Source organism: Ornithorhynchus anatinus, chromosome X5 (genome assembly GCF_004115215.2).
Source record: "Ornithorhynchus anatinus isolate Pmale09 chromosome X5, mOrnAna1.pri.v4, whole genome shotgun sequence".
NCBI classification, from domain to species: domain Eukaryota; kingdom Metazoa; phylum Chordata; class Mammalia; order Monotremata; family Ornithorhynchidae; genus Ornithorhynchus; species Ornithorhynchus anatinus.
This window is the reverse complement of record NC_041753.1, coordinates 8,426,790-8,444,616: the sequence shown is the minus strand read 5'-3', so window position 1 is coordinate 8,444,616 and position 17,827 is coordinate 8,426,790. Positions and strand designations below refer to the sequence as shown.

The 17,827-nt window shown below is 66.8% G+C and overlaps 2 protein-coding genes across 3 annotated transcripts; one reads left to right on the top strand and one right to left on the bottom strand.

Annotated features, from left to right (window-relative positions):
* The first annotated feature begins 255 nt into the window (after positions 1-255).
* CX5H6orf136 (chromosome X5 C6orf136 homolog) lies at positions 256-5,217 on the top strand. The gene is made up of 6 exons (XM_029054754.2): positions 256-429; positions 2,677-3,060; positions 3,680-3,768; positions 4,275-4,475; positions 4,700-4,769; positions 4,900-5,217. The coding sequence occupies exons 1-6, from the start codon at positions 358-360 to the stop codon at positions 5,011-5,013; spliced, it is 930 nt and encodes a 309-aa protein (XP_028910587.1). The 5' UTR covers positions 256-357; the 3' UTR covers positions 5,014-5,217.
* Positions 5,218-5,429: 212 nt separating this feature from the next.
* On the bottom strand, positions 5,430-16,858 carry DHX16 (DEAH-box helicase 16). Of its 2 annotated transcripts, XM_029055945.2 has the most exons (20): positions 16,595-16,857; positions 14,469-14,737; positions 14,150-14,315; positions 13,654-13,710; positions 12,807-13,061; positions 12,062-12,289; positions 11,668-11,862; positions 10,964-11,074; positions 10,660-10,775; positions 9,591-9,801; positions 9,366-9,464; positions 9,110-9,262; positions 8,076-8,216; positions 7,762-7,924; positions 7,320-7,438; positions 7,143-7,210; positions 6,897-7,059; positions 6,625-6,786; positions 6,128-6,301; positions 5,430-5,684 (listed from the first exon to the last, which is right to left on the bottom strand). In XM_029055945.2, exons 1-20 carry the CDS (start codon positions 16,799-16,801, stop codon positions 5,556-5,558), a joined length of 3,186 nt encoding a protein of 1,061 aa, XP_028911778.1. In that variant the 5' UTR covers positions 16,802-16,857; the 3' UTR covers positions 5,430-5,555. The 2 variants fall into 2 exon arrangements, with proteins under 2 accessions (XP_028911778.1, XP_028911780.1); XM_029055947.2 differs by lacking the exons at positions 5,430-5,684; positions 6,128-6,301; positions 6,625-6,786 and having other exon boundaries at positions 7,011-7,059; positions 7,320-7,449; positions 16,595-16,858.
* Between the last annotated feature and the right edge of the window lie 969 nt (positions 16,859-17,827).

The window sequence follows — 17,827 nt, the reverse complement described above, 5'->3', positions numbered from 1 at the left end:
TCCCGTCCGCTCCTGGGTTTGGACGGCCCGGCCCGGCCCGGCCCCGCCCCTTCTCTCCCGGGTCCCGGCCCGCTCCCGCTCCCGCTCCCGTTCTGCCCCCCGCGCACGCGCATCTCCCTCCGCAGCCCCGCTCCTCCTCTCCTCCTCCGACCCTGTGCGCAGGCGTCGGGACCGTCTCCCCCCCCCCCCCCCCGCCCCCGATTGCCCTTCCCAACCCCGGCGCCTTCCGCGCAGGCGCCGCTCCTCGGGGCCGGCCGGCAGTGCGCAGGCGCGCCCCCTCAGCCGGCCTCGGGCGAGCTGCCCCGGGTGAGGAGGCGGCCGGTGGGGCGTTACCTCCCCGCGCCCCCCCGCTCAGTCATGTACCGACCCGGCCGGGGGGCGGCCCGGGGGCTCGGCCGCTGCCTCCGCGCCTACCGGGCCCGGGCCCAGGTGAGGAACGGGCAGCGGGGAGGGACAGAGGGAGGGGGCTGTGGCCGGCGCTGTGTGTGTGTGTGTGTGTGTGTGTGTGGGCGCGAGGCGAAGGTCAGGTGGGGGCGCCGGGTCGGGGTTGGGCCGGGGGGCGGCCCGGAGGTGACTTGAAGGGCAGGAAGCGAGGGAGGCCAGGCTGGGGATGCGGCCGCTCTGCCCCGCAGCCCCGCAGCCCCGCAGCCCCGCAGCCCCGCAGCCCCGCAGCCCCGCAGCCGGGGGCGATGGGGGCGGTCCCCGTTACAGTCGCGCCCAGCTGCAGGTTGCATTATTCCCGGTCACTAGTGCGTCGTCCGCCCCGGGCTCGGCTTCTCCTCCTCCGCTCCGCTCCGCCCTCCCTCCCCTCCCTAACGATCGTCATTCTCGTTCTTCCGAGGGGACTCGTTAAGCGCGTCCTCTAGGCCAAGCACCGTCCCAAGGGCTGGGGTGGATAGCAGCTAATCGGGTTGGATGCAGGCCCCGGCCCTCGTGGGGCTCACCCTCGCAATCCCCATTTTAGAGCTGCGGCGTGGCTCCGTGGCAAGAGCGCGGGCTTGGGAGGCAGAGGTCGTGGATTCTGATCCCGGCCCCGCCACCGGTCGGCTGCGTGACTTTGGGCCCGCCGCTTCACTTCTCCGTGCCTCGGTGACCTCATCTGTAAAATGGGGATTCAGCCCGTGAGCCCCACGTGGGACAAACCGATTACCTTGTATCTTCCCCGCTGCTTAGAACAGTGCGTGGCACATGGTAAGCGCCTCAAAAATCCCCTCATCATCGTCATCGTAGATGAGGTGACTGAGGCTCAGTGAAGTCACTTGCCCACGGCCGTACAGCATTCATTCATTCATTCAATAGTATTTATTGAGCGCTTACTATGTGCAGAGCACTGTACTAAGCGCTTGGGATGAACAAGTCGGCAACAGATAGAGACGGTCCCTGCCGTTGGACGGGCTTACGGTCTAATCGGGGGAGACGGACAGACGAGAACGATGGCGATAAATAGAGTCGAGGGGAAGGACATCTCGTAAAAACCGATGGCAACTAAATAGAATCAAGGCGATGTACAATTCATTTACAAAATAAATAGGGTAATGGAAATATATTCAGTTGAGCGGACGAGTACAGTGCTGTGGGGATGGGAAGGGAGAGGGGGAGGAGCAGAGGGAAAAGGGGAAAAAAAGGGTTTAGCTGTGGAGAGGTAAAGGGGGGGTGGCAGAGGGAGTAGAGGGAGAAGGGGAGCTCAGTCTGGGAAGGCCTCTCGGAGGAGGTGAGTTTTAAGTAGGGTTTCGAAGAGGGGAAGAGAATCAGTTTGGCGGAGGTGAGGAGGGAGGGCGTTCCGGGACCGCGGGAGGACGCGGCCCGGGGGTCGACGGCGGGATAGGCGAGACCGAGGGACGGTGAGGAGGTGGGCGGCGGAGGAGCGGAGCGTGCGGGGTGGGTGGTAGAAAGAGAGGAGGGAGGAGAGGTAGGAAGGGGCAAGCAGACATGTGGCAGAGCCAGGAGTAGAACCCAGGTCCTTCTGACCCCCAGGTCTGGGGTCCACCCGCTCAGCCACGCCGCTTCTCCATGCGAAGTGGCTCCTTCCCCTTCCCAGAGGGGTCTAGAGCTGGGAGGGTCTCCCCAGTTATATCCGCCCCCTGCCCTCCTGCTCTGCTTTCAGGGAGTGGGACATCAGCCAGCGCCCTCCCCCGACTTCTCTCCCCTGACCTTCCTCCACTTGCTCTCCTCCAAGCCCAGCAGCACCCTCTTCCTTATTCCTGTGGAAACTGGCCACCAACTCTGTCATATTGGACTCTCCCAAGTGTTCTGCACATGGCAAGCACTCAGTAAATACCACTGATCCACTGGGTCCTCCCTCGACCCAGTTTTTTTTTTTTTTTAAATGGTATTTATAAAACACCTACTATGTGGCAGGCACTGTCCTAAGCCCGGGGTTAGGTACCAGACGATCAGGTTGGACACAGTCTCTGGGGCTCACAGATGAGTTAACTGAGGCCCAGGGGAGTTTAGCGACTTGGCCGAGGTCACAGTGCAGACAAGTAGCAGAGCGGGAATTAGAACCCAGGTGCTCTGATTCCCAGGCCCGGGCTCCACCTCTTAGGCCAGGAGACTTGGAGACTTGTCCCGATCCCGTCCATCTAGGGCCCGGAGAGGATGGGCCTCTCCCGGATCGGTGAGGGGCGGGATGCCCGGGTGCCCCTCCCCTTCACCTGGTCTCTTCCTTCCCCACAGGACCAGCTGGCCTCACACTCCCCCCCGCTCCTGCCCCCCTGGATCGTCCCTCCCCCTCCTGTCCCTCCTCCCAACACCCCGCCCTTCTGGGTCCAGCCCCCTCCACGGAGCAGACCCCGGTCCCCAGTCCCCCGGCGCCCCCCGGCCTTGGCCACCCCCAGTATCGACCCCTCTAGCGAGGCGGGGGAGGACGGGTCCGGCGGCCTGCACGGGGGCTGCCTGGACAGCCTGCGCAGCCTCTTCGATGGGCCGCCCTGTCCCCGCCCCGGGGCCCTCCTCCCCTTCCAGGCCCCCGGGGACCCCTGCCTCGCCCCTGCCACCCCCTCTGGGGACCCCCGCATGGAGGAGCACCTGGCCGTCATGCACGAGAGGCTGAGGCAAGAGGTGAGGCTGGGAGGAGGCATGAAGTGGAGCGGAGTGGGAGGGACTCGGGGTGAGACTGTGAAGGAAGGACTTCCCGGCTGCCCGGGCGGCCGCCGTTCGCTCCAGTGGAGTCCGGCCCCGTCCGGCTATAGGAGGGATTCTGGCTATGGTGTGAGACGCTGGGGCGGGTGACGGGTGGGGAGGGGCTGGTGCACAGAAACCCCTCGGGGGCCGCTCGATGCGGGGGGAGAGAGGGAGAGGTGCGCCCCTAGACTGGAAGCTCATCGTGGACAGGGAATGTGTCTACTAAGTCTCTTGTACCGGACTCTCTCGAGCGCTCAGTCCAGTGCTGTCCTCCCAGGAAGCGCTCAATAAATAGCATCGATAGATGGATCGAGGCCTCCGTTCCTCCACTCAATCGGGCTAGGGAAGGGGAGGGGCGGCGGGTCCGGGCCTGGGGACGTCTGGGTGGACGTCACCACTGTTCCATCGGGCCAGAGCGGAGGCCCCCGAGGTCGGGAGTTGGGGAGTCGGCCGCCGGAGGTTAGGGGGCGGGGGTGGCCCCGGGAAGGGAGGGGATGTTGGGGGGCAGCGGTGGGGGAGGGGCCGGCCCCGACGGCCCCGCGTGTCGCTCCCGCAGCTCCCTAACCTGTTCTTGCGCTCCCACGACTACACCCTGTACTCGTCCGACGTCGAGTTCGTCAACGAGATCCTCAACATGAGAACCAAGTGAGGGTCCGGGCACCACGGGTGTGGGTAGGTGGGCCGGTGGGCTGGGGCAGAGGGCCCCCGCAAGGGGATGACTCATGGCTCATCCACCTGCACCCCCACTCCTCCCCCCCCCCCCCGTGTACACACACACACCCATACATACATCTCTCTCCCTGCCCAGCCTTATCGATCCACTGTTACAGCCTTTACAGGGGCCATGTCGTCGTCCCCCCCCCCCCCCCCCCCCCAGCCACCCCCCAGGCTCATCCCTCGCTGGCAGGCCGGGGCAAGGAAGTGGTCCTGTCCCTGGACTCCTTCCCCTGCCTCTGCCCAGACTCAGGGCCGGGACCTTCCCGGGCCCGGCAGGAGACCCGCCCCTCCCCTCTCCGGGCGTCTCGACGTTCGGGGCCGGGGAGCCCGCCGGGGCAGTGGACGGGGGCGACGACGACCGGGCCTCCCCTTGGGCCGGCCGGCCGCCCCACTCTCCCCCGCCCCACCGCCCGCCCCCCGGCTGTCCCGTGCAGGGGCCGCCCCTGGTACATCCTGTCCCTGACCCTGTGCCGCTTCCTGGCCTGGAACTACTTTGCCCAGCTGCGGCTGGAGGTGCTACGGCTCAGCCGGCACCCGGAGGACTGGACGCTGCAGGCCCGCTGGCGCCTCGTCGGCCTGCCCGCCCACGTGCTCTTCCTGCGCTTCTACCGCCGAGACAGGGAGGACCTCTACAGGTGACGCCCGGCCCCGCCCCCTGCCCTCTCGCCCCCCGCCCTCTCGCCCCCCATGTGACAGACAGATGGCCAGCGGCCCCTCCCCGTTACCTGCCCCTCACCCACGTGATGGGGGCTGTAAGGGGGGGTGGGGGGCTGTTGGGGTGCGGGTGGGCTGTCGGTCCGGCGCCCCTCCAGCTCGGCTGTCTCCCCTCCCTCCCCGCCTCCCCCGCACCGCCCCCAAGGACTTACGACGCCTATTCCACCTTCTACCTGAACTCTGACGGCCTCATCTGCCGCCACCGGCTGGACAAGGTGAGTAGGTGTAGACGGCGGGACGGGCGGGCGGACCGACCGGGTGGGGCGGGGTAGGGCTCAGCAGCCAGTGCCAGCCCTCGCCCACCCCCGCCGCACCCACTGCTCTTCTCCACCTCCCCTCCTCCAGGTCATGCCCTCGCACTCACCCCCGGCGCCCGTGAAGAAACTGCTGCTGGCAACACTGGTGGCCCTGGGCTGGGCGGAGCCCCAACCGCACCTGCGGCTCTGCCCCGATCCCTGACCCTTGACCCCCGAGCCGGGGGCAGGCCACCGGGCGGGGACGGGAGGGGGGATCGGGGTGACCGTTAGCACTGAGCTCATCCGAACGCACAGGGAAAGGGGGCGGGGGGGTCCGGTCCCTCCCGCCACCAACCCATCTCATGCTGTGTAAAGTCGCTGTATAATTTAACTTGTATATAATAAAGCCCAGGAAGGCTGGAAGGGGCTGCACCGTGAAGGTTTTTAGGGGCCAGGGTCGGGGCGGTGGAAGGAGAGGGGAAATGGACCCCGCCGACCCGTCAGCCTGTTCGGCTCCCCGCGGCCCTGGGCCCGGCCCTCGGGAGGGCGGGCGGGCTCGACTCTGGACCCGGCTCGGACCCCAGCCCGGAGCAGGGGCTCGACGGGGAGGGACCTCGAACCTAAAGCCGGGGCCCGATGTGCGTTGGATGGGGGTTTTTTTGGGTTTATTTAACAAAATTAGAGTCTCTTTATAAAGACAAGTCGGCAGGACAGAAAGGAAACCGTACAGGAGGAGGGGCGGGTGGTCCGGCCCAGCCAACCCCACTAGCCAAGTTCCTCCCGCACCTTGCCCACTTTCTTGGGCATCTTTTTCGCACTGGGATCCTCCAGCTCCCGGGCTTTGTAGTAGTGGGGGGCCACTTCCAGCAACCAGCCGCTCTCGATCTCCAGCACCTAATGGGGGGACGAGAGCGGGGACGTGAGCGGGGTGGCAATCAAAGCAATTCAGGCTCCCCTCGGTGGGTGACTTAACTCTCCCGTTCATACCTCCCAGCAGGCCCTGGGGGAAGGGGCGAAGGGGTGGGGAAAGCAAAATCCCTTTTGTCTGGAATTCCTTTTCCCATCACGCACCGAGCAGGGCGACCTCAGTTGGTCTAGTCCAACGTGAACCAAGTCCCCCAGCAGCCCTAGGCCAGATGAGGCTGAGCAAGTCCTCCCCTAATAGGCGCGGGGGCACGGTGGCGTGGTCGCTGACCCTGATCCAGCACCCGGCAGGCTGAGGCCTAGGGCTCACTGCCAGCGCTCCCAGCAGGCTGAGGACCAGACCCCAGGATGCCTCGGGGCCACCGACCGCATTTCCTGCCCACCGCGCAGAAGGCCGAGGGGGGCTGCCGCACCTGTCTCATGAACTCCTTGGTGGTGAAGACGAGCTCGTGGTAGAGCAGCCAGCGGGGTTGCTCCTCGAAGAGACAGGAGTTGGGGTGGATGTACACCGTCTGCTGCTGCTTCACCGTGCGGTAGCCGCTGCGCATCAGCCGGGCCGTGTGGTAGAAATAGCCGGCGGTGATGGCCTGGTGGGGGAGGGGAGGGGAGGCTCGCCACGCAACCATACCACCGCCCCACCCAACAATCCTGGGGCCCGCCGCCGCCTCCCCCCGCCCCCATCTCCATCACCCAGTTCTCCCGGGACTCAGGAAAGATGCAGGGAAAGCGATGAGCCGGGGCGCGGAGGCTGGAATCCAGAGGGCTCGGGTGTGGCCCGTCGGGGGAGCCTGCCCGAGACGGTGTGTCCCGGCGGGCGGTGGGGGCTGGGGCCCGTCCAGCCCCTCCCAGGGGTGGGGAGGGACTCCCAATTGCGGCCCGGTGGCGCCGTGCGGCGGCGGAGGGTTCTGACCTTGCGGACGCGGGTGTGGTCGCCCTGGCAGGAGGTGAGTCCCACCTCGACGCGCTCCAGCAGCCCCTCCAGCTGCTCCCGCACATCCCGGGCCCGGCGCAGCGAGCGCAGCTGCACGAAGTTCTCGTAGCACCACTGCGCCGAGTAGCCGCTCTCCACCCACTGCGCCGAGGACACCACAGAGCTGTCCGGTGGGGCCGTGGCGCCGCCCTCTGGCGGCCCGCCGCCCCCCCCCCCCCTCCCCCCGTGGCGCCGCCCGGCCCCGCCCAGACCTGGGTGTAGACGTTAAGCAGCACCAGGTGGTCCCCGCCAGGCACGAAGAAGTTGGCCCGGGCATTGTCGGCGTGGACGACCTTGTCCTTGGGCCGGTAGAAGATGGCGTTGTTCACAGACAGCATGGCCGCCACCGTCAAGATCTCCTCGGAGCAGCCGTACCTGGCGGGGGAGGGCAGAGGGGGCGGGTCAGTCGGGCGCCCAGTGGGCAGCGGAGACCCCGGGGAGGGCGCGGGCGGACTCACTGTTCAGAGGCCAGGATCATCTTGGACAGCATGGGGTCCACGGGCAGCTCCGCCATCTTGCGGCCCAGCTGTAGGAGAACGAAGCACGGTCTGAGGCTCCCGGGGCCTCCCCCCGCTTCCCCTCATCGCCATGTGTGTCCCTCCGTCCTCCCGCCCGTCCCCGTTCCGCTGACTGACCTTGGTGAGCTCCCCGAGGTGGTTGAGCGCGCCCAGCGCGTACAGCTGCTCCAGGGCCAGCACCAGGGTCTCGTGGGGCGGAGGGTCCAGGAAGTCAAAATGGATGAGGTCGTTGATTCCTGAGGGCCAGCTGGCAGTCAGGGAGCCAAGGTCTCCGTCCCATTCCCAATCCCGTGACGCTCCGGTCTCCCCCCTCACCTCCGTCGCCCCTCCCCCTCCAGGCTGGAAATTTGCCGTGGGCGGGGAACGCGTCTACCACCTCTTACGCTGGCCTCCCGCAAGCGCTGAGTCCAACGCTGCGCACGCAGCAAGCGGTCGATGAATACCACCGACTGACTCACGTCAGTCTTCCGGCCCGCCAGCCAACCGCCCCGGCCTAGGATCCGCGCCGCCGGCCCCGCTCCCGTCTGTCCCCCGCCTCCCTCGGCCGCCCCGCCCTCACCCAGGCTCTTGAGGAGCAGCACGACGTTGCCCAGGCTGGTCCTCTGGATCTCGGGGACGGTCGTGTCCTCCAGCTCGTGCTGGTAGGCCCAGGCCGTGTACAGGCGGAAGCACTTGCCCGCTGCCACACGGCCCGCCCGCCCTGCCCGCTGATTGGCCGAGGCCTGAGGGTGAAGACGGGAGGAGGCCCTCGCTTCAGACAGGAGAAGGGCCAGTGGGGAGCGCGCTCCGCTGCGTCACCTGGCTGGAGGGAGCTTGGGTCCCTCCCTCCGTGCGCCCCCCCAGCCCCCCGCTCCTGCCCCGCCAGCCCCTCACCTTGCTGCAAGGGGTGACGACCAGAGACTCCATGCCAGTGCGCGGGTTGTAGCTCTTCTGCTTGCAGAAGCCGGGATCCAGGACGTAGATGATGCCCTCGATGGTCAGGGACGTCTCCGCGATGTTCGTGGCGACCACCACCTGTCGCCATTGGGATCGAGGCCCCATTTTACCCGTGCAGGAAACCGGGGCCCAGAACCCTTTAACCGAGAGGTCCGGGGCGGGGGCACCCGGCAGGGGTGGAACTGCATTTCGAACCCAGCACCGGGCCCCGTCCACGAGGCGACGCCACCTCGAGAGGAAGGCTGGCAGGCCGACAAAATCCCGTCCTGCTCCCCCGGCGTGGGGGCCGGGGACCGTGTCTAATTCCAAACCGTGGACTCTCTCCCAGCGTGTAATACAGTCCTCTACACCGTCAGCTCCTTGTGGGCAGAGGTCGTGCCTCTCAACTCTGTTAGACCGTACTCTCCCGAGCGCTTAGTACAGTGCCCTGCACCCAGCGAGTGCTCAATAAATACGACCGACCGACTGCGCGCAATCGGTCGTATTACCGACTGCTTATTGGGCGTAGAGCACTGTCCTAACCGCTAGGGAGAGTACGGTGTGACGGAGTTGGGAGACACGGTCTCCGCCCACGAGGAGCTTGCGGTCTAGAGGGGGAGAAAGGCAACAAAAAAAAAAAAAGACAGATCTGGACGCAAGTGCCGCGGGGCGGGGGGTGGGGCGGATAAAGGGGACGGACTCAAGGGAGAAGGAGTAGGGGAGATGAGGGGTCGGTCGGGGAAGCCCTCTTGAAGGACGTGGCCTTTTAGGAGGGGTTTGTACATGGGGTCTGTCCGATACGAAGGGGGAGGGAATACCGGGGCAGAGGCAGGACGTGGGCCGAGGGCGAGGTAGAGGACGGTGAGCTCCAGCTTCCCACAACCACTACGACGACGACCCCCGAACCCAGGCCTGGGGCCGTGGGGGCCGCGGGAGATCGCCCCGCCTCCCTCTCCCAAACCCCTCCTGGTCAGCAGGGGGGAGGCCCCGACCTTGCGGGCTCCTGGGGGTGTGGGCTGGAAGATCTTGGCCTGCTTGTCGGACGGCAGGTTGGCATAGATGGGCAGCACCAGCAGCTCGCGGATCTTGGAGCCGAGGCGGCGGCAGCGGTCCTGGAGCATCTCGCAGGCCGTCTCGATCTCCTCCTGCCGGCGGGGGGTGGGACGGGGGTCGGGTTTCACCGGGGTCCGCGGGAGCCTCCTCGTCCCCTCCCCGCCCGCCGGGTCCGGCCCCGCTCCCGGGTCTCACCTGCCCGGTCAGGAACACCAGCACGTCCCCGGGGGGCTGCGTCACGTGGATCTGCAGCACGGACACCACGCACGCCTCCAAGTAGTCCGCCTCCGGGGCCTGGTGCCAGAGAGGGGGAGGGCCGTCCGGTGGGCCGCCACCACCGGCCCCCGGCGGCCCGGCCCCGCGACGGTCCCCGGCGGCCCGCCGCCCCCCCGGCGGTCCCCGTACCGCCGGCGGCCCCACCTTGGTGTAGAAGATGTCCACGGGGTAGCGCCGGCCGGGGATGCGGAAGACGGGAGCGTCGTCGAAGAAGGTGGCGAAGCGGGCCGTGTCCAAGGTGGCCGAGGCCACCAGGACCTTGAGGCCGGGGCGGAAGCGGGCCACGTCCTTGATCAGGCCGAACAGCACGTCTGTGTGCAGCGTCCGCTCGTGGGCCTCGTCCACCATCACCACGCTGTCGCCCGGGGACACAGACCACCCGTCTGACTGTCCGATCGCACGCCCGTCCACCGGCCCGCCCGGGGGACAGCGGGGGCGCCCGAGCCCCCAGACCCAGCGGCCGGGGAGAACCCGGGGCCCGTCAGCCCTCTCTCGTCGCCCGTCGTCAATGGTATTTACTGGGCGCTCGCTGGGTGCAGAGCACTGGACTGAGCGCTTGGGAGAGGTCAACGCAACAGAGTCGGGAGACACACGATGAGTGTGTGAGTCCTTGCCCACAATGAGTTTCCAGTCCAGAGAGCGAGACGGACGGTAACGTAAGTAAAAAATATACAATCATCTAGCACCGAGGTGTCTTGATCGTGGACTGGAAGCTCCCTGAGGGCGGGATCCTCCCCGTAATGCCTACTTCATGCGCATTACTGCACACAGTAAGCACTCAATACCATCGACTGACCACATAGACTCTCTGGGCCTCAGTTTCCTCATCTGTAAAATGGGGATGAGACCCACTCTCCCTTCCCCTTAGACTGGGAGCCCCATGGGGGACAGGGACTGGAGACCTGCTGATCCCGTCTCTACCTCAGTGCTTAGCACGCTGCGTAGCACATCATAAGCACCCAACTGACACCACAATGATTTCAGCCGGAGCCCGGGGGCCCCAGAGGGCGAGGACAGCTTTTTCAAAGGGTCCCACCCTTTCCCTTCTCTACCACGGTGACTTGGGGCCACGGAGGTGGGTGACTCCGGGCTGCGTGGCCCGGCCCGACCACTGTCCAGCCCCTGCCTAGGAGCCAGGTGAGACGAAAGGCGGGGGGTGGGGGGAGGTGGGCAGGGGCCAGGTAAAGCATGGGGGCCCGGGGCCCATCGACACCTGTAGCTCCCAAGGTCGGGCTCGGAGAGGAATTCCCGGAGGAGCATCCCGTCGGTCATGTAGCGGAGAACCGTGCGCTCCGAGGTGCAGTCTTCGAAGCGGATGCTGTAGCCCACCTGGAGCGGGAGGAGGACACAGCGGGGGGTGGGGCGGAGGGAGCCAGGACGCCTGGGCCCCAGGGGTAGCACGTCGGAGGCGGGGGCACGAGGAAGAGGGGAGGGGAAGGCGGGGCTGCGGGGGACGGATAAGACGGAGAGGGGCCGGGGGAGAGCGTCCCGAGGCCTGGCCGGCTGGCACGGCTCACCTCGTTCCCCAGCTTCACCCCCATCTCCTTGGCGACACGGGCGGCCACGCTCATGGCCGCCACCCGGCGGGGCTGGGTACAGGCGATCTTCATCCCGTCCTTGGTGTAGCCCTGCGGAGTGGGCGGTGGGAACAGTCAGGGGGGCAGCCTGGATGCTTGGGAGGGTGCAGGGTGTTGGAGTGCGTGTGTGTTTGCGTGCGTGTACCTCGCTCCTGACCACCCCCTTGTCCCCACGCCTGGGATCAAAGGGAGGTCCTCTAGCAAACGGTCAGGGGGCTTTGGGAGATGGAGCCAGAGCCAGACCCAATGTGGACACCCGGGGGAGAACCAGGCAACCCTGATGGGGGTGAAGTGGGCGGGGCCCAGTCACGGCACTGGCTAGCAGCCACGAGAGGGAAACCACCGGGCCGTGGAGGGAGGGGGGTGGCCGGCCTCCCCGGGACCGTCTCCGCGGGCGGTGGGGTGAGTCTGACGGGGGCGACTCCCGCGGGCCCCTCCTCGGCTACGACGGGGTGATTGGGGGTGGGGGGCGGCGCTCGAGCCGGGGCCTACGCCTGTGAACCAGAGCTCGGGCCTGAGGGCCAGCTGACCGGCTGGGTAGCCAGAGGTGGAAGGCGCTTCCCAGAGGTGGGGCAGAGGTGATCCCCGGGCCTGGGATGCCGACAGGGAGCAGCTGGAGGGTCCCGGGGGGGGGGGCAACCCACCTCCTCAAAGAGGTACTGGGGGATCTGCGTGGTCTTCCCCGAGCCGGTCTCGCCCTCGATGATGAGCACCTGGTGGTCGGCGATGGCGGCCAGGAGCTCCTCGCGGAAGGGGAACACGGGGAGGCTGCGGCGGACGGCCCGGATCGGCTCGTCGCGCTCCGACTGGCCGGCCGGTGAGGGACCCGCCGACGCCTCCTGGGGGCCAAGGGCCGGACGATGGGCGCGCGCGGGCCCGCCCGCCTGCGTCTGCCCCCCCGGGGCCCCGCCCTGCCCCGCTCCTGCTGGGCTCTCCCATCCCCTTCCCCGCCTGCAGCCCCCCAGCTCTGGCCCTTCTCCCCGGCCCCGCCCTCTCTCCGACTCCACTTCTTGCGGGCACGGCCCCCCGCCGCCCCACCTGGTCGCCGTCGAGCCGGGTGGCGCAGACGAAGTCGATGGCCGCGGCCGCGGCCGCGGCCTCTTCCTCCTCGTCCAGCAGCAGCAACTTGTACTCGGGCTCCCGGAGGGCGGCATCCTTGGCCCCGAAGCGTAACGTGGCCGCCCCCAGGCGGGCCTCCTCCCAGCGCCGTTGTTCCTCCCCGGGGGCCCCCGACCCCGCCTCCTCCACCTCCGTCTCCACCGCCGGCTGCCACCGCCGGGGAGGGAGGACAGACCGACCGAACGACGGATGGGAGGGCGGGAGGGAGGGAGACGGAGGCCGCAGAGAAGGCAGAGGGACGTCGAGAGGAGGAGCGACACGGACAGGGGGCAGACATGGAGGCCAGAGACGTGGAGACGGGAGGGAGAGAGATGGAAAGAGAGGCAGGGAGGGAGAGATGCGGGTGGGGAGAGACAGCAGAGGGGAGAGATGGGAGAGGAGAGTCAGTCGGGTGGATAGCCCCACTCCTCTCACCGGGCCCACCCTCTCCATGGCTCTCCCGTCTGGCCCCCCGCCCCCCTTGGGCCGGCTCCCAGCCCCCGCGACCCCCAAACCTCCCCGCCTCCCTCAGGCCGGCTCCCATCCCGGCTCGGCTCATCCGTCTGGCCCCCCGAGACCACGCGCGTCCTCCGGGCTCACCCATCTGGCCCCCGGCCCCCGGCCCCCGCATCCCTTGGGCCGGCTCCCTCAGCCCCCCGCCGGGCCCGCTGCAGCGGCGGCTCACCGGTCCCCGGGTCTCTTCCGGCATGCGGTAGCGGTTGGTGGCCTCCAGCTTCTCCTGCTGTCCGGCGGCCCGGTACTCTCGGGCCAGGTCCCGCACCCGGCGCTTGTAGCGGATCTCCCGCCGCTCGGCCCCGCTGAGGCGCTGGTCCCCGAACAGGAACTCCTCGTCCGCCAGTTCCGCCTCCAGGTCCTCCAGTTTCTCCCGCTCCCGCTTCGCCAAGTACTCTCGCCGCGATTTCTTCCGCAGCTCGGGAACCTGGGAGCCGGGGAAGGAGGTCAGTGCCACCTCTGACAGACAGCAGTTTCCCCGGGAAGGGTCTCCCCACCCTTCTCCTCTGACAGACGGCTGTCTCCCCGGGAAGGGTCTCCCCGCCGTCTCCGGCGCTACGGAGCCCCACTCTGGATCTTGGCTAGCTCCTTCCCGTGTCCACAGACGGGCCGCCAGAGACGGGAAAGGACCGGGCCCGGGCGTCGGGAGCCCCGGGTCACTCGGAGGGCTGAGGGGGGCGGGGAGGTGGGTGATGTCCCTCCCCCAACCCCCAGCTGGCAGGAACGTCGCCAACCCTCCTGAGAGGAAGGCACCCCGGAAGCTGGAGCCGTGCCAGCCACTGAAGGACCCGCCCGCCACGAACACGGTCTCCTCTCCTGGGTCCCACGGGCCACGGACTCGGCTCCTCCCAGAGCCAACCCCACTGGCCCCAACCTTCTCTTCCCGCCCTGGCCCCTGCCCGCCACCCGGTCCCCCCTCAGCCCCGGGAGCCCAGACCGCACCATTTCGCCAACTCTGTAACCAAGAGGATTATGGGAGGTTGGTGGGACTCCCTGTAGAGATCGGGGCAGGCGCTCACCATCGTCTTCTGGTCCTCCTCTGCCATCTTGAGCCGTTTCTGAGCCTCCTCATATGCCTAGAAAGAGGAGAGGCACTCTGGCCAGTCTCCCCGTCACCCCTTCCTCGTGGGGAGAAGAGGGGGATGCCCAGAGGGGGCCCCACTTGGGGCAGGGGATGGGGCAGGGACTGGAACCTACCCAGGTAACCTGCATCTTCCCCTGAGCCCAGCACGCCACTTGGCACACAAGTGCTCAACGCATGTCACAGCTTTTACTGTTCCCATCATTACAAGGGTCCAAGGAAAGACCGCTAAAGATTCTCTGTTCCAGACCCGCCCCCTCTGTGCTCAGGTCACCCAGAAGGTTCCGGGCTCTCCCCTCCCCTGGCCGCCTGCCGGGCGCTCCCCCCTTTCTTGTCAGAGCAGAGCACTCCAGCACGTTGCATGTCTGGTCCTTGTCCCGCCGGCCTCCGCCCCCCTGCCCGCCGGGCCCTGCCCTCCCCGGGCCGCCCCCCACCTTCTTGTCGGAACGCTCTAGCACGTTGCGGGTCCGGTCCTTGTCTCGCTGGCGCACGCGCTGAGCGAAGGCGTCGCGCTCCTCCAGGTCCCGCAGGCGTTCCCGCTCACTGCGCTCCCACTCGTCCTCCGACTCCGCCTTCTCCCCCGTGGGGGCCCGGCCCACCCTGGGCCACGGGATGGGGCTCAGGTCACAACACTTGATGTGGGAGAGGGGAAGGGAGGGCAGGGGAGGAGGGAAGGGGAAAAAAGGGGGCACGCCTGGCCTCCCGCCGCCCCCCACGGCCTCAGCACCGCCACCGTCCCCCAAGGTCCCGCACCCGGCCCGGCTCTTCTCCGCCTGGCAGGCCGCCTCCCGCTCCCGTTCCTCCTCATCCTCTTCCTCCTCCTCCTCTTGCCGCCGCCTCCGCCTCAGGTGTCTCTTCTTGCGGCTGGCGGACGGGGCGGCGGGGGCCCCGGCGGACTGGGTCTCCGGGCCGCTGTCCTCGCTGTCCTCCAGCAGCCTGTAGGTCTTGTTCTTCTCCTGCAGGGCCAAGGCCGCCCGCTCCGCCGCCCGCGCCGGGCGCTCCGACAACACCTTCCGTGGAACCTGGGCCAGGCACCGGCGTCACGGCCCCGAGGCCCCAGCAGCACCTCGGCTCCGCCCCCTCCCCTGGGCTCCGCTCTCTCCTCCCCTGGGGCTCTGCCCTCTCCCCACGGGACCCACCCCCACCTCCCTCTGGACTTCACCCCGAGTTCCAGGGCTCTTGCCCCACCAGGGTCCTTTTCCCAGCAGTGCCCTCGGCCAGCTCCATCCCCTTGATCAATCCATCCATCGAGGGCATTTATTGAGCATTTACGGTGTGCAGAACATTGCCCTAGACACTTAGGAAAGTCCAATACAACAGAGTTGATAGACATGTGGGGAGACACGGCCTGAATGATTTTGTAGAAAAATGATCCAGGCAGCAGACTGAAGTATGGACTAGGGTGGGGAGAGACGGGAGGCCAGCAAGGAGGCAGATGCGGTAATCGAGAAACTTGGAACAATGTTTGCCACATCCCAAGCACTTAATATCATTAAAAAGAAATAACAAAAGATAAAAAAAGGCAGGCTAGAATAAACACTTGGATCGGTATGGTAGCAGTTTGGACGGAAAGGAAACGGGAGGATTCCCGAGATGTTCTGAAGGTACAACCGAAAGAATTTGATGATGATGATGATGGTATTTGTTAAAGCGCTTACTCTGTGCCGAGCACTGTTCTAAGCACTGGGGTATTCAATAGTATTTATTGAGCGCTTACTATGTGCAGAGCACTGTACTAAGCGCTTGGATTGAACAAGTCGGCAACAGATAGAGACGGTCCCTGCCGTTTGACGGGTAGATACAAGATCATGAGGATGTCCCGTGTGGGGCTCACAGTCTTAATCCCCATATTACAGATGAGGTAACCGAGGCCCAGAGAAGTGAAGTGACTTGCCCAAAGTCACACAGCTGACAAGTGGCGGAGTTGGGCCTAGAACCCATGACCTCTGATTTCCAAGCCCGGGTTCTTCTACTGCTTCTACTAGGCGGGTTGAACCCCCCTCTACTGTAAATGTCTTTTCCCAGGGGCTCAGTACAATTACTGTCTGTCTCCCCCTCTAGACTGTAAGCTCCCTGGGGGCAGAAAATGGGTCTTCCAACTCTGTCCTCTCCCAAACCTTCATTCGATTCAGTTGGTATTTATCGAGCACTCCCTATGTGTGGAGCACTGTACTCAACGCTTGAGAGAGTACAACAGACACATTCCCTGTACCACAACAAGCTTACGGTGCTCTCCACCCACTGAACGCTCAATAAATGCCATCGCTGAAGGCCACGCACACAGTAAGCGCTCAATAAATACCGCCGATGCCGAGGATGACGACGCACACAGTAAGCGCTCAAGAGATGATAACGGTAATTATGACGACAGCATCCGTTAGGTGTTTACTACACGCCAAGCCCTGTTCCAAGCACTGGGGTGGAGACGAGGTGATAAGGTTGGCCACGGACCCTGTCCCACTGGGGACTTGCATTCTTGATCCCCATTTTCCCGATGAGGTAACTGAGGCCCAGAGAAGTGAGGTGACTTGCCCTGGGACACGGAGCAGAGAAGTGGAGGAGGCGGGATTAGAACCCACTTCCTTGGCATCAGGCCAAGTTGCTTCTCGATACCACTGAGTGAGGAGGCTGGCGAGGCCCCGGGAGGGCGCTCACTAGAGAGACGCCACTGAGGGGGAGGACGATGGACAGAGGGAGCGCTCCCTAGACCGACGGAGAGAGAGCACTGAGGAGTGAGGAGGAGGATGACGATGACGCACCGAGCGAGCGCTCCCCAAACGCCACTCACTGCTCCAAGGAGAGCGGGGAGGAGCGGGGAGGAGCGGGGAGGAGCGGAGCGCAGGGCGCAGGGCCGGCCCGCCCGCCCGCCGGGCCCGTACCTTGCTCCAGAGGCTCAGGGCGAAGTCCCGGGCCGGGCCGTCGTGGGGCAGGGCGCCGGTGTCCCGCAGCCGCTGCACGAAGTCCTCGGCCGAGGCGCAGCGCCGCGCGGTGCCGATGAGGAAGGGGGCCAGGTGGCGCTGGCTCAGCCCCAGCACGGCGTGCAGCTCGTCCTCCACCCAGCGCTCCAGACCCGCCGGCGTCGCCATGGCGACGGGCGCCGCGCACCCCGCCGGCCGCTGGGACCGGGGCGGGGGGGGGAGCACGACAGAAGCTCAACGGCCGCCGCCGCCGCCGCCGCCGCCGCCGCCGCCGCCGCCGCCGCCGCCGCCGCCGCCGCCGTCGCTAGGCAACCCGGCGAGCGCCCCGGAAATCGCCGCCCCGCGCCCAGGCAACCGCGCAGGCGCGCCGGAAGCCGCTTAGCCCGACGGGCCCAAGCCGGGGCGCCGGGAGACGTTCGGCACGGTAGGCGATGAGGCGGAGGGGTAAGGGGGGGGAGGGGCGGCAAGGCGCCGCGTCGGCACCCCGACGATTTGGAGCGGCGAGGCCGGAGAAGGGAGCCTCACCTGGCTCCGGCCACCCCGCCCCGCGCCTCTTCCGGCCCGTGCGTCGGTCCTTCCGGCTCCCGGGCCTTCTCGCCCTCGGGGCAGGTTGACTTCCGGTTCCTGTCGGCGCCTCGGCTAAAGGGGCCCTGCCCCACAGCGCCATCTTGGGGCTCCAGGCCGCTCGGCCTCAGGAAGGGCCGGCTGAGCGGTCGGGGGAGGAAGAAGCCCCCCCCCCCCCCCCCACTCGGTTCGGGGGTCTTTTTCGTCTGGTTGATTATTATTTCGTCTTTTTATTAATGGTATTAAACACTTCCCACGGGCCAGTCATTGTTCCAAGCGCCGGGGTGGATACGAGATGATCAGGTGAAACACGGGCCGTGGTCCAGGTGGGACTCCATCCCCATTTTCCAGATGAGGCGACCGAGGCCCAGAGCGGTGAAACGACTTGCCCAAGGTGCCCCGGCCGACAAGTGGCGGCGCCGGGATGAGGACCCAGGTCCGTCCGACTCCCGGGCCCCGGCTCTTTCCGCCAGGCCACGCCGCTTCTCGGGTAAGAGTGGGCCGCCCCGCCCACTCGTTCGTTGGTTCGTTGGTTCGTTGGTTCATTCGATCGTGTTTCTTGAGCAAGCGCTTACTGTGTGCAGAGCGCTGTAGCGAGCGCTCGGAGTGTACAGTTCGGCAACAGATAGA

What these genes read in the sequence shown, in the direction of transcription:
- CX5H6orf136 (XM_029054754.2), top strand. Translation starts at nt 358, where the DNA reads ATGTACCGACCCGGCCGGGGGGCGGCCCGGGGGCTCGGCCGCTGCCTC. An exon ending in CCTACCGGGCCCGGGCCCAG is followed by an intron (nt 430 to 2,676) that starts GTGAGGAACGGG and finishes CCTTCCCCACAG; the next exon opens with GACCAGCTGGCCTCACACTC. An exon ending in ACGAGAGGCTGAGGCAAGAG is followed by an intron (nt 3,061 to 3,679) that starts GTGAGGCTGGGA and finishes TCGCTCCCGCAG; the next exon opens with CTCCCTAACCTGTTCTTGCG.
- DHX16 (XM_029055945.2), bottom strand. Translation starts at nt 16,801, where the DNA reads ATGGCGACGCCGGCGGGTCTGGAGCGCTGGGTGGAGGACGAGCTGCAC. An exon ending in TGGACATCTTCTACACCAAG is followed by an intron (nt 9,465 to 9,590) that starts GTGGGGCCGCCG and finishes CTCTGGCACCAG; the next exon opens with GCCCCGGAGGCGGACTACTT. An exon ending in ACCTCGGGGAGCTCACCAAG is followed by an intron (nt 7,211 to 7,319) that starts GTCAGTCAGCGG and finishes GTTCTCCTACAG; the next exon opens with CTGGGCCGCAAGATGGCGGA.